General features: G+C 37.2%; 1 protein-coding gene across 4 annotated transcripts in view; it reads left to right on the top strand.

Moving 5' to 3' along the window:
• Positions 1-21,685, top strand: part of exoc1 (exocyst complex component 1) — a 66,337-nt gene that overhangs the window by 22,125 nt on the left and 22,527 nt on the right. For 2 of the 4 annotated variants that reach the window (XM_048530228.2, XM_048530232.2), the window contains 6 exons: positions 1,389-1,616; positions 3,425-3,557; positions 5,606-5,715; positions 13,843-13,992; positions 17,286-17,391; positions 19,738-19,782. In XM_048530228.2, the coding sequence (XP_048386185.1) occupies positions 1,389-1,616; positions 3,425-3,557; positions 5,606-5,715; positions 13,843-13,992; positions 17,286-17,391; positions 19,738-19,782 (772 nt within the window). The remainder of the gene's footprint in view (positions 1-1,388; positions 1,617-3,424; positions 3,558-5,605; positions 5,716-13,842; positions 13,993-17,285; positions 17,392-19,737; positions 19,783-21,685) is intronic. The other 2 variants (XM_048530233.2, XM_048530240.2) reach the window with 1 other exon arrangement.

Consider the following 21,685-nt stretch of genomic DNA (forward strand, 5'->3'; position numbering starts at 1 on the left):
AAGTGTTAGTAGTGCTCTCCAAAGGAAAGATGGCATCAAGTGATGACAGCATGTTCAATGTTAGCTGTGCCTGGATATTTCACATCTTATGTATTGTAAGATTTATTTGCCCTTTTTTGGTCCTTTAGCCACCCAAAATAATTAAAGTAGTGTTGATTATAGACAGTACTGGTTGGTTTGGCTGCCCCCTTAAAAGTCCAGATATTGTATAGAGACCTTAATGACCAGATATCAGATGTCTAAATTATGGAGTTAGAACATTTGCTTTCAACCCACTCTTGTTATTTTCGGTTGTCCACGATATAGATGGATCCCAAAAGCAAACCCTGCCCATCTGCCACTGTTTAAATATGCTGGTTGATGCTAAAAAGGTCATAAATTTGATTCTCAATCAAACCAGCAGAAAATATTTCTGGCAAGGCTTTTTATTCATTTGCACTTTTCCAGTCTTCCTCCTTTAGCAGCTATATAAAATCCAGGATAACTCAGTAATTGTTCAGGAATGTATTTGAATCTACTTTGTTTGAATCAAGGCAATTGAAAAGTAATGACAAAGACTGTACTTGAAATTTTAGCAAAGCAGTCAGTGACAGTTTGAAGAAAATTCAGGCAGTTTCTCCGTTCTTTTCAGGACTTTCCAATTTTGTGTATTAGATTCATTTCTGAAAAATAGTGGATTCCAGCATTCAGCATCAATTTATATTTAAACAATTCCAAGATAGATAAATGAGTTTTGAAAAAGGGTCACGACTGATTTCTGGTTCTCTTCACTGATGCTGCCACATCTGACATTTAACAGCAATTTCTGCTCTTATTTCAGATTTCCATCATCCGCAGTTCTTTGGCGCTTTTTTTTTGTCTTAGATGAGACTTAGTTGTGTATATGTAACTAAAATTTTGATGTTATCTTATGACTAGCAAAAGCAAGGTCTTTGAATTTTTTCAAGGTTGAACTGGATAGATTCCTGACTGCTAAAGAGGTCAAAAGATTTAGGGAGTAGACATGAAAGTAGAGCTTACAATTGGCTCACCCATGATCTGATCAAATGGCTGAATGTGCAAACTTAGTCTGAATGTACACTTCTGACTTGAAAGATTAGACTAAATTCCATGCAGTTCTGTATTGTTTTCAAAATTAAGACAAGCTATTAGAGGAATAAAATAGTACAATGCCCTGTACCTATAAATCTTGGTGAACAGTGATTACTTTGTTTTCCCTGTTTATTGAAAGCTTAACTACAGTTAAAGACAAAAATGGATCAAAACTTTGGATAGCTGGAAGTACCAATAAGGTCTGAAATCAGAGCTAAAGTAATCGATGGTAAGTAGAGTAAAAAATGTAACACTAACTTAAGCTTTACCTGACATAGAAATTGTTTTATTTTCAGGCCAATATCCAATCGATCATGGCTTCAGAAAAGCAAGTGAACATTCTGATGCAACTACTGGATGAAGCACTTAAGGAAGTAGATGAAATTGAGCATAAGCTGAGCAGTTACGAAGAAATGCTGCAGAGTGTAAAGGAACAGATGGATCACATCTCTCAAAGCAATGACCTCATACAGCTCAGTAACACAAATAACATGAAGCTTCTGGAAGAAATAGAATTTCTGGTGGTATGTGAGATATTTTTCCTATCTGCAAACCTAACACTGAATTAATATTGATTGCTGAGTTAATGCTGAATGTTTCTACCTCCACAGTTATGCTGTAGAATTTTGAAACAATGTACTTAAAATACATCTGCTAATCTGTCACCACTTGCATTTTGGCTGAGAAATTCAATATAAGATTGGACGTCAGGTGGTATTTACATGTATTTGTAAGGTCGTTGATTTTTTCAAAATTGTCCTTATTTTTGTATTGTCCCATTGGCTGGAGAAATGGTGTAGGAAGGGAGGGTTTAAGATTTCTCTGGCATTGGGACACATCTGGAGTTAGTCGGACATATAAAATGAGGACAGGTTCTATCTTCACAAGACAGGATTATTATCCTCAAAGGGAGACTTGCTACTTGCTACCTGTCTGTCAGTGGTCTGTAAACCTGAGAGGGATTTTGTTGAGAAAATCTAGAGAAGTACAGAAGTAACAAACAGAAGTGAAGGGAGTTGTAACAAATGTCAATGTCATGTAGTCAAAATGCAAAAAAAGGAGAAAAGGCGAATTAAAGACACTGATGTGAATGTGATGGGTGAATTGATGGCGCATATAGAAGTAAACACGTCTAATTTAGTTGCTATCACAGATGTGACTGCGAACTACTTATTCAAGGATATACCTCACTTAACAATGATGAGCTAAAAGGAAAGATCACAAGAATAGGATGTAGATATTTATAGCTGAAGCTAAAAGACAAGAGACAACAAACATTTCTAGGAATTGTTTATTGCCAACATATAACAGCAGAAATGTATGGAACAGTATAAATTAGGAAATTAGAGGCTGTACATAACAAATACTGGCAAATCTAGTGAGATCCAATGCTGTGGAGGAAAGTATATAGGATGATTTTCTCATTCTACTTTGGGAAAATAACAAGGTAACAGGCTGTTTTAGATAAGGTATTGTGCACTTAGAAAAGGCTAATTAATAATCTTACTGAATAGTGACCATAATATGGTAGAGTTTTCACTAAACCTATGTTACTTACTGTAACTGTGCTGTTGGGCTACATGTTTCTGGCTGGTTACAATGAAGTGCACATTTAAAAGTTCTTGAATTGTAGCTGTAAAAACAATATGCCCCTGCATGCACTGCGTATTATATAAATAGGAACTCCGAAGGTGCATGCAGATTTGCTTGGAGTTTCTTAAACAAGATAATGACTTTTTCTACATGCATTATGCATTCAGAAGACCTTCTTGCCTGAATTTAATGCTATTGAGTAATGGGTTAATCAAATAAATTCCTGTGTTGCTATTTCAAACAACTGGAAGTTATACCTAATGCATAATCATGGAGTTTATTTCATAGAATCCCTACAATGTGGAAACAGGCCCTTTAGCCCATAATGTCCATGCCAACCTTCCAAACATCCCACCCAGACCCATCCCCCTATAACCCACCTAATCTACACATCCCTGAACACTGCAGGGTAATTTAACATGGCTAATCCACCTAGCCTGCATATCTTTTGACTGTGGGAGGAAACCTACGCAGATACTGGGAGAATGTGCAAACTCCACACAGACAATCGCCTGAGGGTGGAATTGAACCTGGGTCCCTGGTACTGAGGCAGCAGTGCTAACCACTGAGCCACTGTTTCAAGTATAACCAGAGCAATTGGATCCATGAGAGATTAAACAGGTCAAACAAACCAAAAATCTGTATGATAGGCTCTGTTTATATCTAGTGCACGCATTGTTCTCTTTTGTCAGAGTCAATGTGGCCTGTATTCTGCACTATATATTTTCTTATTTTTCAGAACTATTTAGACCTATCCAAAGGTCATATTAAAGCTCTTACAGATGGGGATCTTTCTTCTTCCAAAGGAATTGAAGCATGCACCAATGCTGCAGAGGCCCTTCTGCAATGTATGAATGTAGCCCTTCGACCAGGTATTATGATTTTAATATGCAATATATCTAGCAGTTTTTTTTTCTTGTTACTTTGTAAAGGTTTTTATTTGTTCCATGATTTCCTATTTGGCAAATGCATTCCATTATTTCCACAGTGTAAGTTTCTTTTATTCACTCTGGGGACTTGGACATTACTGGCTGGCTAACATTCATTGCCCTTCCATAGTTGCCTTTGAGAAGGTGGTAGTGAGCTGCCACTTTAAACCGATGTGGATCCACAATTCTGTTAGGGATGGAATTTTGACCCAGCGACAGTGAAGGAAAAGCAAAATATTTCCAATTTAGGATGGTGAGTGGCTTGGAGGAAACCTTGCAGGGGGTAGTATTCCGAGATAATGGGAACTGCAGATGCTGGAGAATTCCAAGATGATAAAATGTGAGGCTGGATGAACACAGCAGGCCAAGCAGCATCTCAGGAGCACAAAAGCTGACGTTTCGGGCCTAGACCCTTCATCAGAGAGGGGGATGGGGAGAGGGAACTGGAATAAATAGGGAGAGAGGGGGAGGCGGACCGAAGATGGAGAGTAAAGAAGATAGGTAGGGAGGGGATAGGTCAGTCCAGGGAAGACTGTGTCTCCTGACTTTTCCTTCTAGGTAGAAGTGGCCATGGGTTTTGAATGTGCTTTCTAAGATCTTTGACAAATTTCTGCCGTGCATCGTGTAGCCAGTACACACAATTGCTACTGAGCAGCGACTGGTGGAGGGAGTGAATGTTGTGCCAGTGAAGCATACTTTATCCTGGATGGTGCTGTGCTGCATTCGTCCAGGCAAGTAGGGAAATTGCTAATCATTTACAGGATGAGGGCGTCGCTGGCCAGATCAGCATTTATTGCCCATCCCTAATTGCCCAGGGGGCGCATTGCTGTGGTTCTGAAATCATGTGTATTGCTAGACGAGGTAAGAATGACAGTTTACTTCCCTAAAGGACATTAGTGAAGCAGATGAGCTTTTCCAACAATCGACAATGGTTTTGTGATTATCACTAGACTCTTAATTCTAGATTTTCATTGAATTCAAATTCCACCAATTGCCACAGCAGGATTTGAACCCAGGTCCCAGAATGTTGGATAACAAGGTGCAGAGCTGGATTAACACAGCAGACCAAGCAGCATCAGGAGCAGGAAAGCTGACATTTCAGGCCTAGACCACCTTCAGAAAATTTTCTGAAGAAGGGCCCAAGCCCGAAATGTTAGCTTTCCTGCTGCTCTGATGCTGCTTGGCCTGCTGTGTTCTGCACTTTGTTATCTCAAATTCTCCAGCATCTGCAGTTCCTACTATCTCCCAGAATGTTGCATCTGTCTCTTGATTAATTGTCTAGTAATAAAACCACTGGACTGTTGCCGACTCCTCCTAGATTCCATCACTCACCTGACTTGTACTTTGTAGATGATGGATAGGCTTTGGGGAGTCGGGAATTGAATTACTCCTAGCATTGAATGATTTGACCTGCTCTTGAATATGTGTATGGTAAATTTCTGGTTGATGGTAACCCCAAGGGTGTTGATAGAGGATTCAGTGACAGTAATACCATTCAGTGTTGATAAGTTGTCCAGGTTCTGTCAAGATTTACTGAGGAGTTACTAAAGTTTTTCAAACAAACAAGTTATTTTAAACAAATAACATTTATTTAGTTTCTGAAATGCAGCAGTCAGCGTGTTCTGTGAAGTGCTTCAATTACTTGCTTATATTTGACTTTTGTTTTAAACATGTGGTTTATCAATAGACAGTTAACAATTAAAAACAAGTTATGCAACATTTGTGTTGAATTAAGATGAAGTTATGATTCTGAATATGTTTTAATCTCTGTTACTGAATTAAAGGATGAAAGTTTAAAGAAAGAATATGTGACTGATTATATGGCACCTTAAAAGGTCAATCTTGAGGTTTTGGAAAGGAATGCCTTAAAGTGTGGCAAATTTTCTGTGTTTCAGCAAAACAGTGTTTCGGCAAAAATCCATTTATAAGTGGGGATCATAGTACAGTTTTTCTTCAAATATTGACCTTAATTTACTTTTTATCTATACCAGGACATGATGAGCTTCAAGCAGTGCAGCAGCAGCAGCAGCAGTTCAAAGATCTTCGGGAGCAATTTGCTAGAAGACTTGCCAACCATCTTAATAATGTTTTTGTTCAGCAGGTATGTCAAATACTGAATCTTCATTAAACTTTTCAGTTGTAACAGGTTTTATTTTCTGACTTTAATTCTGATTACACATCCTTAATGCTGTTTTTTTTTGGAGAAAGATGTTGTCAACCTGAACTCGTTGCTACACAAGTTCTAGTATCTAATTTTAGCTTTATGTATAAGGTAATGGTTCTGAAGAAGTATTGTTTGTTGGCTCCACGTATTCTGCTGATGTGTATTACAGGGCATGTAGAGATGAAGAGTTCTGCATTAGCTTTTCAAGGGAGCAGATACATCTGCTCCCAATCCCCATGGTCTGAGTAAATATGTTTGACCTAATATAGTTGTATTTATTGTTATCATTAGAGTCATCGACTCTTGCAATAAACCTCCCTCTAAAACAATTTCTTTAGATTCGATACAGTGGCTTATGCATGACAACTAACCCAAGATAGGCCAAAAACAAAGGAGGATTGGTGACAGCAAACTGCTTACCCAGTTCCTCATGCCAGGTGGCAAATACCAGTCTAGGAATACTCACCTAGGAAGAAACAAATTTTTTTTTTGGTAACATCTTGAAATAAACGAAAACGTATGTAAAAATAATCTACGCTCAGGCATAATTGGATGGTGTAAAATCATCTGAAAAGTAATTTTTGTAGTGTTTTATTGTTGAGATGAAGAAAGTTTGGATAGTCGACTGAAGAAGTCATAGTTAAGACCCAAGTTTAAATTCAAATAAGACCTTTCAGAAACCATCTTGTAGAATTTTTGTGGTCAAAATAGGGTAAGGCTTATTTTGAAAATGGAAACCAAGGTGCTCATCTCTCAAAACGAAAAACAAGAAATCGACTTGGACAGAATGCATCATTCTAATATACTTGGTTAGTCTTTTTGTCTGTTTGGAACAACTGATGCTTAATAAAGATGATCCTTTATACTATTTAAAATCTTTACAACTCCGAGGTTTTCAATTGAATTTCTCCCTTAATTTTCTCATGTGACCTGTTCTTTATAATTGTACAAGTGGAGAAGTTCCAGGATTGCTTCAAGGATAGCGTTATTAACAGGCTGCAAGGTTTTTTTTCTTTCATGTCAAAAGCATCAATGTTCAAGAATCTACACTCTGTTGCTTGGATGGAAGTCGTATTTTGTTGGTAACTGGATATAAAACAGGATTCTTTCCAAGGACAACCAGGAAAAGTCAGTCACTTAAATTATTCCTGAAAGGCAGAGTTTAGATTAAAACTAAGCTATTTTACATGCTAATATTGTCTTTTTTAAATATGCTTTGCCCAAATATGAATGCAGAGTTCTATCTGCTTCATCACAATTAACTGTTAGGTAGGATAACATAGTATTGGAGCAAAAGAAGGGTGAAAATCGGAGTAAAAGATTACAAGAGAATAAACCTGTTTCCTGCCGTTACTTCTAGGTAAGTGAGTGTTTCGACATCACTTTTCTCTCATGCAATGTTGTCCACTTGTGAACAGCAGGTATGTGGATACCATTGGACACTACGAAACCAAATGTCAAAAGGAGATTTAGGAAAATGAAGTGTTAATCAGTATTCTGTATGTGTAGATAGCATATGCATACGTTTAATTAGTTTGAATTGCATTCTAAATAAAATCGCTTAGTTTGTGGCAATTTTATCAGTTGTGCAGGGCTGTCTTTGGCCAGGTTGCTGGCTGAAATTCAGAAGTTTGAAGAACGCTTAATGCCTTGCTTTTATTGTAATTTGATTGTTTGTTGGAAGACGGATCTGTTTTCCAATTAGCTCTGATAAATTACCATTGTCAGTATTCTAGTTCTGGTAAATTTTTATATTGATTCTCATTTTTCTCCATTGCACTTTCATTTCATGTTTTTTGTTTTTTAATCAGTTTACTCAGACTCTCACCTTGCACTATCGCAGAGCCTCCTACCACTCAGCTTCTGTGAGTACACGAGCATGGTGAACAATTTCAGCTCTTGCTGCCTGTCAAGCTTTTAAATCTTTTGAGTACTAAACGCAGTGCTTTTAACTGTGTGTTTCACTATCAATAGTTTTCACTTCAACAACAAAAGTGTAAAATATTTGCAGTTTAGAACTGCAGACCATTAATCTCCCACTAAAACTTGTTATATCACTGCATTTCTCAAAACTCAAAGCTTCATAAATGGCTGATGCCTGCCTAGCAACTCAAAGTACTACTCCTAAACTTGTGAGGGTTTACGATCAATGTCACTGAGTCCATATTTCCCTTTCCCTTTGCTTTGTAAAGTTTCTATTGTAGTATTTATTTTTGTTTTAACCTTTTTTAAAATTTAAATTAAACCGCAGTGGAAAACAGTTTACTATTGTTTTTGACTAGTTCAGATGTTTTTCAATGCATCCTGATGAAGTTTCACTCTAAATTCTTAGCTCCTTATAATGGCAATTGCACAATACTCTTATATTACAGTGGAGGTCTGTACACTTATCAATGATAAAATTAGCAAGTAAAATGTACTGTTACCCACGGCAATGCAGGATTTTCTTTTCAACATGTATATCAGATTCCCATTTGAAAAATGCAATTTAATCTGCTTTTGACAGTCTTTTTAGGTTGTTGGTTCTAGAAATTAACAACTGAGTAAATAAATTTCTCCTCCTATCCCCTCAAGATCTTCATCTGCTTGTATTTTTTATTTCTGTATGCTCTGTTCACTGTCGCTCCATGCCCATGCAAACACTTTTATCTTTACAAGCAGTTCTTTGACAGCATAGAGCTTGTGTATTGCTGGAAAAAACACATTTTGTTTTTTTTACATTTGCACTCATCGGAATATTTTCAAAAGAAATTTGTGCTCCACTCTCTCTTAAATGGATACCCCTTCTTCTGAGGTTAAGCTTTCTGATCCTAGACACTCCTATGAAGAGAAGCAATTTCTCAGCGTATGCCTTATAAAACTGTCTAAGAATCTCATGCTTCAATAAGGTGTCTCATTCTTCCAAATTCCAATGCGTACAGACCCAACCTAGTGAACCTTCTCTGGACTGCTTTTAATGCTAGTTTCTTCCCTTGGATAAGGAGACTAAAACCGTTCGCAGTATTCTGCGAACTGACCAGTGCCTTGCATAGTTTAGCAAGACTTTTTTTCCATATTTTGACACTCCATTACTTTTGCAATAAATGCCAGTGTTCCATTTGTTTTCCCTGTTCAGTGGTTAGCACTGCTGTCTCACAGCACCAGGGATTCTCGTTCGATCCCGCCTTCTTGTGACTGTCTGTGTGAAGTTTGCACATTCTGCCGAGTCTGCATGGGTTTCCACTGGATGCTCTGTTTTTCTCCCACAGTGTAAAGAAGTGCAAGTTAGGTGGATTAGCCATGCTAAATGACCTATAGAGTTCAGGGATGTGTCGACAAAGAGCGTTAACCAAAGGAAATGCAGGGTTACAGTTTTGGGATAAGGGATGGGTCTGGATGGCATTTTCTTCAGAGGGTCAGTATGGACTCTTTGGGCTGAATGGCCTGTTTACACACCGTAGGAAAACAATGGATTCTCTTGCATGCTGAGTTTGTATGCCAGCCTTTTGTGATTTATGCACAAGGACTCTGTCCCTCTGTGCAGCAGCAATGTAATATTTAGCTCCTTTCTGCTTCGTGGCATTCCTCACAATTCTCCTTGTTGTATTCCATCGCCCAAGATTTGCTCACTTGCATTATGTCTATTTCCCTCTGCAGACTATTTGTACCACCCACAGCACTTGCTTTTCCACTTACTTTTAGGTTATCTCCAAACTAGTTGATAGTATGTTCACTTCCATCATCCAATTCATTAACCAACATAGTATATTGCTATGACCACAGCAATGATCCCGGTGGCACTCCTTTAGCCATAGTTTACTGTCCTGAAAATGCACTTTTCCATCCCTGTCTCTGCATTTTATTAGTTAGCTAGACCTCTATATGCTAGCTTTTCTCTAAATTGCTGGCCATGTAACTATTGGGTAGCTCCATACACATTTGATCAGCATGCTGCTGCATGACATGAAATTCTTGAAACCACTACCAGTAGAGGAGCATGCGCGAGGAAAAGAAATTAAAGAGAAGTTTTCTCTTACTTTATGGACTCTTATTAAATATGTTTATGTATAGTACCCTATTGAAACCTTTTGGAAATCCAAATATATCACTATCCAAATATCTTTTTATTCCTTTATCTATCCTCTTTGTTACCTCAGTAATTCTAATAAATTTGTAAGTCACAATTTCCCTTTCATGAAGCTATGCTGGCTGCTCGATTGTAAGTATTTCTAAATGTTCTGCTATTTACATCCTTTATGATAGACATAAATATTTTCCTAATGACAAATGTTAACCTAACTGGCCTATAATTATCTGCTTTTAGTCATCCTTTTTGATTAAGATATTACATTGGTAGTTTTCCAATCATTTAGAACTTTTCCAGAATCTAAGGATTTTTGGAAGATTAATACCAGTGCATCTACTATCTCTAGCTACTTTCTTTAATTATTCCAGGGCACAACTTATTGGGTCCAGGGAATGTGTTGGCCAAAAGCCTTACTAACTTCCCTCGGTCTCTCTCTAGTTATCACTAATTTATTTATTTTCACCCCACTTTTGAGGATATTTTTTCTAAGTTCATTCACAGGATGAGGATGTTGCTGGCTACACCAGCATTATTTGTCCATTCTTAATTGCCCAGAGGGAAGTTAAAAGTCACCAATATTGTTGAGAGTCTGGAGTCACACATAGACCAGGCAAGGTAATGGCATTTTCCTTCCTGAAACGACATTCATGAACCAGATGGGTTCTGACCTATGGTAGTAAACCTTATTTAAAGCAGCCCTTTTCTCTTCTATATCAAAGTTGCACGTTGAACCAAATTTCCAGGAATGTTCTTGTGGCCTCTGTCTTTCGTTCGCTTTGAACCAGGTTTCCACATTTACATAGACAAATTCTCCCCAATACTTAGCATGCTCCTTTTAACCTGCAGCTTAAGCTCACTCTTGGAGAGCTTTGAATCACTTCTTTTAAATTTGATTACTCCTGTAGTAATCAAATAACCTATTCGGACAAGAGATTTCAGTTGTTGGATAGATAACTATCACTTTTTATTATCCTGAGGAATTAACCAAAAAATGGCTGTCACCTGTTTTTTTTTATGCTGAAGCAGGTACACTGTCTCCGTGGCAGCATGTCTACCAATCAAAGTCTACTTGACATCAAAATGTATTGTAATGTAGTGGCAGTGTTCCTAACTCTGAGCCAGGTGACTGGGGTTGATGACCCACATGCTCCAGAGGGGTTTCATAGCATCTCTTAAAGTTAATTAGAAGATATGTTTAAGAAGTTGTATTGGTTTTCTTGCAGATATCCTGATAAGTGTAGGATGCACAATTTTGGGGGAAAAGGCTTTTTTTTATTTTTAAACAATTCTTTTGCTTTACCCAAGCCCCTCTATCAGACAAAAATAACGTCAATCTCTGGGTTTAGACACAATACATTAAAATAATTTAACATTATCTCCCTCATTTTCTCAGCAATATTGTCTTATTCTTGAGAATTTGCTCCTAAACTAGCATATATGAGTGCATAACTCTTCTTGCATATGATTGAAATTGCAGTGAAAAACCTGTTGTTCTCTTGTCAATTACCACTCTCTGGCTTCCTGATCAAAAGAGGTGTAACAAAATGTCCTTTTCTGATTTACCTCACCCTGATCATTTCAAAGCAATGGTGTACCGATCCCCTTAATTTGTATTTATTGTTACTGTCAAATAGAACACTTCAGCCCCATAAGCCTGTTAGTCTTGTTAATGAATTGACTAGAATTTACCTGGAATTTTCTTTTCAATTTAGTCAGTGAAACACTAAGACAAAAACTATTAAATTTTTATTAGCAATTCATATTTGTACTACAAAAATTGCATGGAATGTGCACTGATTTCTGGTGTCTTATTTGCATTATCCTGCTGGCTAAATTGCCTTTTTTTTTAAAGGAAAAAGTATTTTATTTTTTGATAAATTCCAAAATTGCAGATAGGTGGCTGTTGCTTTGGCTGGCTTGCACAACTTACTGAATAAAAATTTCCCTTACACTTTAGATTCATTTTAGAAAGCAGCTGTAATAGAAAGGATTGTAACTGTTACAATGTTGATTTTGGCCAGATTACTTGAAGCTAGGATTCCCAAACAGGATATATTTGTAAGTGAGTTTATGTATAACAGGAGGAACGGTTTTCAGGTACTGACCCCAGAAATATGAATTTTTATTTAAACAAAGGGCTTTCGCTGCTTCATGCGAGGCCAAAGAAATCAGCATTAGTTGCTTCAGAGTTGTTTTGAGGGAAGTGGACTGCAATTTCAGGGTGCAGTTGGAAACTTGACATTTTAAAGTGGGGAGAGAATTATTTTCTAAGTAACTGCATGAGTTTCGAAATACCTGCACAGTGTAGATTATCTGAGAATGCAAGATGTAACACAAAATAAAGAATAATTCTATTGTCTCAAGCATTGTTTTAACAACCTGAGAGTTGCTAGTGGGACATGATTATAATTGTAATTTTGCATCAGGTCAAGGTAATAGACAATGTAGTAATTATGAGATTATTGAATCATAGAAAATATGAACAGATGCTTTAATCAAAACAGAAAATACTGGAAATATTCAAGTTTGGCAGCAGCTGTGGAGAGACAAAGCCACAGTTAATGTACCGAATTTGATGGGCTACCTGCAGGTAGAAAACAGGCTGATGGACGAGTAGAAAAGGTCAGAGTACTATCACAGGCATTCCCAGTCCTAGACCGTCCTGAAATCTACCGCCCCCAGTGACCTGGGCAATAGAATCTTATTCCATGATGTTGCCAGATCTGTTGATGTTCATTTTCTGATTCTGTTTAAGATTTCCAGTGTCCTTAGCATTTGCTTTGTACCTGTGTTTAAATTGTGCCTTTTATTTGTTTATGGTGTCCCAATATACTTTGCAGCGAATGAATTGTTTTGAATTATGTTTGCTGCTATTGTGCAGACAAGAATTAAATCATTGTTACTTTTGGTGTTGATTGAAGAAGATATAACACTATTCCATGTTGAATTAATGGGATGGGATTTCTTATGTCAACCTGGATAAGCAGATGGAAGTAGTTCAACTAAATAACAGTGACCCCAAGTTTACAGTGCAGGAATGAAGCAATATAGTGATGCCAGCATGAAATTATTTGCTCAAAGTCTAGAATTGTGCTTGAGTACACAATATATTGTTTCCTAAATCACAAAACCAATTATGAAAGATAAAGCAATTAAAAATTTTTGAATACTGTAAACTGAAAATACCAAAATGTAGATTTTGTGTATTTAACAATGCATTTATTATCAAATAAATATTTTAGGAACAAAAATGTCCTTTTTCTCCTACAGCAGTAGCATTTTTTAACATCTTGTTATTGATTTTTGTTTATTTTCTTCAGTTTGCTGTAACTGATCATTATTGTAATCTGTATATTTCAGTGTGCGTCAATGTAATTTTTTTTTGTTAATTTACTCAGGGTGGCTTCTTTGTCTTTGTCAATCAAAATTCAATATGAAGGGTAAATCATAGAATCATAATCATTGTTACAGAATAAATTATTCAGTCATAATTAACTAAATGGGTAATTATTTGAAATTGCATTGCATTCAAAATAAAGTTTTAGAACCATCAAATGATGTACTGATGGTAAATATGAATGTTAATATAGATCAAAGTTTTCAGTCAGCAATAGGTACTGGAATCCAGTTCTAGGGAGCAAGTAGTTCAGTATTTTGAGCTGGAAGAAGATCATTGCCCCCATTACCAGCTATTGTTTAGGTGAGTAATAACTTGAGTTGGAAACAAGGTAGCATGACTTTTGAAATGTAACTAGCCAGGTGCAGCTTTTAGAATGATAATTCTATTAGCATACTGGGTTTCATTATGATTTTTTTGTTTGTTTTGTTATTTTTCTTTAATTTACAGTGACATTCCCTGTGGCTCAGAAGATTTGTCATGTAATGCGACAGAAACAAAACCAGTTCATATCTGATCAATGCAAAAAATTTTATGCGTTGATTAGGATGTTGCCTGTCTTTAATGCAATAGTGGATTATTTATGTGCTTATATTTTTAGGGCCATGATCAGAGCTCCACCTTAGCTCAGCACTCAGTTGAGCTGTCTCTCCCTAAACATCTGCCTTTCCACCGAGATCTACTTCGATATGCGAAGCTCATGGAATGGTTAAAGAATACTGATCGTGAGAAATATGAAGGATTGAATAAGGTAAATAAATGACTTGCACTGAATCAAAGATCTTTGGCATTTATTTTGATTGTCTTTTAACTTTGGAGGCGTTTCTGGAAATATTCATTTGGTGGTCTCATTTTGGCTACTTCATTAAATGTCAAAATAATGCAATTTTTGTTTCAGTCACTTTTGACCTGAGAAATGTACCAGTAGGATGCAAAATGTTTGCTGTTGATCTCATTTCAATAGGTCATTGATAAAAATCAATCAAGATAATATTATCATAGAAGTAATTAAATCTTAAAACTATAAGATGTAGAGCATTGCTTCATATAAATTATGAAGTAATCAATGCATAGTTAATTTTCATGATCTCAAACCACCTAATACAAAGGCCAGATTAAATCATTTTAAGGAGCAAAATGAGCTACAGAGGCAAAAGAATTAAAGGATGAAATTTGCTTTCATCTTTCGTAACTGAAGGCACAGCCAGAAATGGTAGAGCAATTAGTAGCTGGATACTTAAGGAACCAAGGTTAGATATTGGGGAGAATTGGGCTGGAAGTGATTACAAAGATGGGAGGGGTGAGGCTGTGGAGAAATTTAGAAACAAAGATGAGCATTTTAACATGAAGATTGTTAGATCCAGAGCCAATCTAGGTCACTTTAGGCCATCAAGCTCAGGACTGATGGGTAAATAGGATTTAATGCAAGCAACGCCATCACCATCAGCATTTTGGATGACCTCAAGTTTTGCTACTGCAGCAGGCAAAGAAAACTTTCCTGTGGAAAGTTGTAAGGTAGTTAGGAAGGGGATTATTTACAAGAGTTGTGGGGGAGTCATAAGTTGCTATTTTGGAGAGTAGTGGTGATGCAGGTTTAAAAGAGGGACAATAAATAGAGGGACAGCCAGTAACAGTCCCTATATTAATTTGTACAATGAGCAGAATTTTAGTCAGAAAACTAGCAAGAGAAGTGGGTTCGTTGGACAAGTTGACCCTGGAGGGGGTGTGAAAATTAGGAAAACGTGCATCTTGAAGGATAAGGCAGAGGGTAGTTTTCTCGGAATTTTGGTCAGTTGAGCTAGTGAGGGGGATCTGTCTGAACCAGATGATTAAATGGTCTTGGTCTTAGCAACAAAGAAGACCTTAAGTCCTTCAGACTAATTGTTGGAGATAGAATCATAGAACCCCGAGTGTGGAAACAGGCCCTTCGGCCCAACAAGTCTACATTGAACCTCAGAGCCATCCACCAAACCTGCACATCTTTGGATTGTGGGAGGAAACCAGAGCAGCCAGAGGAAACACTGGGAGAATGTGCGAACTCCACACAGACGGTCACCCAAGGGTGGAATCGACCCTGGGTCCTTGACACTGTCAGGCAGCAGTGCTAACCACTGAGCCAGCATGCCGCCCCAGTGGAGGATGGAATGGAACGTGATTTGAGGTGATGTTTAGTTGTAGAGAAAAGAAGCCAAGGGGTATCTCTGCAGCTAAGACCCAGACCTAGTAGTCGTTTACATGCTCCATCCTGATCTGGTGGTGGATGGTGTAAGTAGCTGTCAGCCGAACTCTTTCAAGTCTGCTCTGAGGAATGGGAATGACTTGTAAGAATGAGTAATGAATTCTCTGAGATCTGAGGCATCAAAGGTGGCGATGCGAGCATTGTTGAGCAAATTAGATGTTGCAAAAATGAAATATTAGATGGACAAAGGCTAGATAATTAGGATTTTAAAGTGCAGTTGTAATTGCATTGGGGGATTATACTTTCACAAGGGCTGCTTCTGAAGGAGGTTTGGAAAGGATGTGGGTGGCACGTTTTACAAAGAGATGAACAAACATGGATTAGCAAGAGTACCAAGATGTCATGGTCATGAATATGGGTTAAACAGTATGCACAGAGAGAGATTTTAGAGGATGAGTGGGTAGTGAACTCAGGAGACAGAATTAGAAATTTGAGATAGTGGTTAAAATCATCAAATAATCATTTCATTAATGGTGTATGAGTGGTTATTGTCTATTCCGTATTCTCCTGTGGACATTTAGGATTTAGTCACACTACTGTAGGCCTGGGTGCAGGCACAACCAGGTTGGGATGCCAAATTTCCTTGCCTGAAAGACATTAGTGAACATGATGTTTTTTTTTAAACAACAATTGACCATATTTACATGGCTGCCATTATGTTAGCTTTTTATTCCAGTTTTGTTTTGTTGAATTCTGGTTTCACTGTCTACCATAGTGGGATTTGAACCTATGTCCCTAAATGCCTGGAGTTCTGGCATTACCATTATACCACAATCTTTTCAGCTGTGGATGAGGGTAGTAAAGAGAGATGATTTTTGAATGGAAATTGAAAAGGTGAGATACTTGGAAATCTACAGAGGGGTAAAGGGTCATGGCTGAGTGTGATCTTGGTGGTAAATGCCTTTGTACCACAGAAACTATCTTGGCAACTAGCCAAAGATACAGCCTGCTGGAGATCCCAATTCTATTATGACTTTTGTCCTAAAGTTTTTAACAGCTTTGATTTGAAATTTTATTGGGTGGTAGTGAATAATTGGGCTGTAGATAAATGAGAATTAGACGATTGTGTTTACATTCTATGTTTAATTTAGAGGGCTGGAGACAACCTTTGTTGAGGGATGTTTTTCACAGCTCTGGAGAAGGTGGGACTTGATCCGGCCTCTTCGTTCAGAGATGGAGCATTATCACTGTGCCACAAGAACATCAGAAAGCAGTTTTTGAGCATGTTGATTTAAATGACAAGAACTGTGCTGTTGTAATGATGAACAATTTACATCCACAGCCAAAATAGCCATGCAGGGTTGCAACAGAATTAGGAACTTAAAAACATGAGCCGAATGGCCTTCTCAATTCTGCCCACCTTTCTGGATCATTACTGGTTGTTTCCTCAATACCACTTCGCTGTGATATCTCCATGCCCCTTTAATATCATTAGTTTCCAGAAACATATCAATTTCTGACTGGAATCTGCTCATTGATTTTTCCAAAGTCCCTCACTGTAGAGAATTCCAAAGATCCTCAGTTAAGTAATTCCATTATTCCGACTTGGAGTTTTAAAACTTGATAACTTGCCCTTTATTTCTCTTGACGTTATGGGGTTTATTGGTGCAGAAAGATAGCATATATTATAGAACAACCAAGCTGAAACTGGATTTCACAGATTTGATTTTTGGCTCTTAAAATTTAGCAACGGTTTATCATTACCCTGAATCATTAGTCACAAGATTGTGCGTATATACAATACACAATGCTCAGTATAACTGATTATATGAAAAATATGAATATGTTGCCTTTTTTCTGTGCAGAACTATGTAGATTATATATCCAGGTTATATGAAAGAGAAATTAAGGAATTCTTTGAGGTTGCAAAGATCAAAATGACTGGCACGTCAAAAGAAGGAAAAAAGTTTGGTAAGTCTGTCTTTAGCTGGGGTCCATCTCACACATTAGATCCTTTTTAAACCGTACCCCACTCTTGGTCATTACTGATGCAAAGATATGTAAAATTGGTGTTTTCTTCCTTTCAACTTTACATAGTGTGATTTCATTTTTCTTCATATTAGGGCTAACTTGCTTCAGTTTTTGACCAGCATTTCAGATTCATGTAAGATTGGCTGAAAAATGACTTCTTGATCCAACGTGAACATTGTAGTAATTGTTTTTCAAATTCAGCAGTACGGTCAAATAATGAGCTACAATATTAAATTTGTCAAATGGATATATAATTCTAATATTAGTTCTCGATTTTTAGAGATTATGTGCGTTCAATAAAGTCGTCGTGATAAAATATATTATCAGGTTGAATTTGAAGTGCTTTGTGGAACTTTGTTACATGCAAGTCATAATTTCCTTCCATAATTTGCTTATTTCCTGATAAGGGTGATTTGCTGCGCTGACATAGTTTCTATGTAACATCAATACCAATACTTCTGATCAAATGACTAAATATATAACTTGTAAATGTGATGTAGTAGACTTGCATGCCAGTTGAGTTAATGCATCTTTGAATTTGAATTTTCTTTTTAATCACTTCCAGTTTTTGAAACTGTTTGGAAATAGCTTAATTGAATTTGAAGCAATCACAAATGTTCTGTATTCTATGCAGGTTATGAATCTGCATGTAATTGTCGTATAACTTTGACACTGCTTAAATGATTGCTGTTGCTTCATTCACAGAATTATATTTTTGTCCTTTAACTGACGGAGCATTATCTTTGATCCTGATTTAAGTAATTTTGCGTCAACTTCTGCATCAGATATTTTTCGTGAGAAATTTCTGAAGTTTCGGTACCTCATTTAGCAGATTTCAGTAATCTGGCAACTTTTCACATGATCTATAAATAAATGCTGCTAAGATTTTTCTGAACGGCAGAGCAGGTTTTTGGCAGAACAGGACATATTGCACTAATTTACAAGAAATTTGGAATTGACTTGTTTGCCAGTTTTAATTGAGTGAAATTAATTCTTATAATTGAGGCTGAAGGGTGTTTACATTCATTGGCTGTTAATGAGAGGTAACAACTTGCACATTTTCAGTCCATTCCCATTTCTGAGTTCTTTTTTCTAAAACTGTAGTTGAGTGCCATGATAATTTGGCAGAACAAAGCATTTTCAAGGGAGTTGGAAGTGAGGGAGTAATTATGACTAAAGACACATTGGTCCATAAAATGTTGTAATAAATATTTAAATCCCAATGCATTTTCATACACGCTTGAATTGAGATGGTTGGAAATGCTAAAATAAAATGGCTGTGTGATATGCAGGATGTGAACTATCCTGGATGTTTGAACTATCCGGGGGAATGCACTTGCATGAAGCATATGCTAATTGAGTTTCTCAAGTATTAACAACTGGACTTATCATAGCTGTACACTATAACTGATGAAGAAACATTATTCGCATATTTAGAAACAAAGATAACAATGAGGAAGGATTCGCATAATTATGGAAAGCAAGACAGAAATGATCAATGATGTATATCCATGGATGCAAGAAACGCAAGAAGCATAAAGACTGAGCCTTAACAAGAAAAATAAAAATCCTGGGATTTATCAAAACTTGGCTAAAGGAAGATGAATGAGGGGTACTGTGTATTTTAGTAAAAATAGAGGTGGAGTAAAGCTATTCCTCAAGGTTTGTATCTTCCTGGAAAATAGGAGTTGGGAATTGGCAGCAGGATAGCCAACAAAGACTGTTTGTGCGTAGATAGGAATCAAAGTGGCACAGGTTACCAATGAGAAGACAGCACAGTCAATGCTGATGGTTGTGAAGTTGCACATATGTCAGGATTGAAATGATGTTTGTTATAATTTCATAAGTGATGTGGAAAGCAAAATTTTGTTCAACATGATGTTGAGTCAATTGTAATTAATCTATATCCTAACCAGTGGTGTAAAATTCAAAAGGATATGGACGCATTAGATAAATGGAAAGAAGATCGTGAACTATTTCTTTCTTTGACTTTGTGCTTTGAATTTCAGAAACTCTAATAGCTTTAATTGTAGCATAAGTAATATGTATGTCATTCTGACGTTGCCGGGTTAATGCCTGCTATAGGGAACCAGGAAAGAAACACTTTTTTTTTTGTATAGCATTTCAAGCTAATTGACGTAGCATCAATATTCTAGTGTCTTGCTTGCATGTGCTAATCTGTGTGCTTAGTATCTAACAAATATCATTCATCTGCGTGGTTTGTGCTACATGCCTAAAAGCTAACATATATTTGTGTTTCAATGCCTGCAACCTAATCTCTCACAGCTACACTTCCTCGAAAAGAGAGTGCTGTCAAACAAGATCTAGAGAGTAAGTACTGTCTCTTGTCAAACTACTAATATCTTTTGTTAAAGAAAACAACATTGTGCTTTCAATTATCTGTTAACCTGTTGGGTAATGACTTGCTCTGCTGAATGTTTAATTATCAATTTCCCTGTGGTGCTTGAAATGATATAATTCTTTTAACTGTGAAAGTTCCCTATTTTTAAAAATACACATTTAATGTTGCAACTTCCTTTATTTGTACAGATGCAAACATTAGCATTTAACTATAAGTGGTACATACTTTAAATTCAACCTTCCCCCTCCTTCCAACGTTAGTTTGGTTGTTGGTTGCTCCTGAGATTTATGTCATCTAAATGAACAGGGAATTTGTACTGTATCTATTCAGCATAGGCATTACTTTGCATATCTGTGTACTTGTATGTTTATACTTGCATGTATTAATATACTTTAACATACTCCAATATACTCCATACTTTGGTTTTGCCCAAAGGTGCAATTACTTATTTACTCTCACTGTTATCACCAGTACACTTTGTTCTGTTTGGCATTTTTGGATTCGTCAATATTGCTGATGTCATAAAAACAGAAATTGTTGGCAAAACTCAGCAACTCTGGCAGCATTTGTGGGAAGAAAGCAAGAGTTAACATTTAGAGTTTAGTGACTCTTCATCATAACTAATGGCAGCAAGGAAAAGCTGGTATTTACGCTGGAGACAAGGTTGGGAAAGGTGAGTGAATAGGTGGAGATGGAGCCCAGAGAGAGAGAGATGAATGTATAGGTAATCAGTGGGAGTATTGAGAGAAAGAGAGAGATTGAATAAATGATCATGAGACCTGAGTATAACAGTAGTCTGTGCTGAAAGGAAAGTAGATCATACTTTCAAAGGAATGTAGAGAACAGGGTGCAGGAGATCATTAACTTCTGACTCTCGTTGCGATCTCTGTCCGGTCTGGACAGGTCTGATGAGATGAGCAACTGATATTGTCACTCAGGAATATAATGTCGGTTTTCTCAATAGCCCTGTTCAGATGCATTTACAGGGCAGCACCAGGAAGCCATTGCAGCCTTGGCAGATATTTCTGGGCTTTATAGGCTGAAGGGAAATTCCTAGTTTTCAGCACATGCCAAGCTGGCCTTTGAATACGACCCCAGCACTTTCAACTTGGGAAGATGCCACTTGTGGGAAGATGCCACTTGTGGGAAGATGCCACTTGTGGGAAGATGCCACTTGTGGGAACCTTGACATCATGCTTGCCTTGACCTGAAAACTACCTATTTATGTGCCAGGCAATTCATTCAACATACTTAGGCTTTTACAGCAGTTTTGAGGTTAAAGCGATATTTGCTTCACCAGCTTCCCTCAGGGAAGGAGATGTGCCATTTTACATTTTGTCCAGTGTGTCTGTGACTCCAGACTAGCAATGTGGCTGGCACTAAATGCACTTGGCTATACAAAGAGGCAAAAAATGCAGGCCTAGCTTGTAATACCCACATCCTTGACTAAATTTAAAAATGACATTCAGTTCCATGTGTTTAATGTGTTTCAATCCTGCAATTGTTTGCATTTTTGATGCTAGACCACAATATTGTAAAAGATGCATTTTGCCATTTAAAGAGCAATTAGCTGCAGACACCTTTTAAACCTAATAATAATAACAATGTCTTAGATTCCCGAGAATCTTGTGATGTTTTGCCACATTTGCTCATGAAGAATTGAGTTAAGACCATAAGATATGGAAGCGGCGATAGGCCGCTGCTTCATCAAGTCTGCTTCACCGTTCGCTTAGATCATGGTTGATCTGTAATCCTGGAGTCCACTTTTCTTCATATCCCCATAGCCCTTGATTCCATTAATGATTTAGAAATCTGTCTACTTCAGCTCTTTAATAGGTTTACTCACCTAGGCTTGACAGCCTTCTGCAATAA

Source organism: Stegostoma tigrinum, chromosome 1, assembly GCF_030684315.1.
Source record: "Stegostoma tigrinum isolate sSteTig4 chromosome 1, sSteTig4.hap1, whole genome shotgun sequence".
Taxonomy (NCBI): Eukaryota; Metazoa; Chordata; class Chondrichthyes; order Orectolobiformes; family Stegostomatidae; genus Stegostoma; species Stegostoma tigrinum.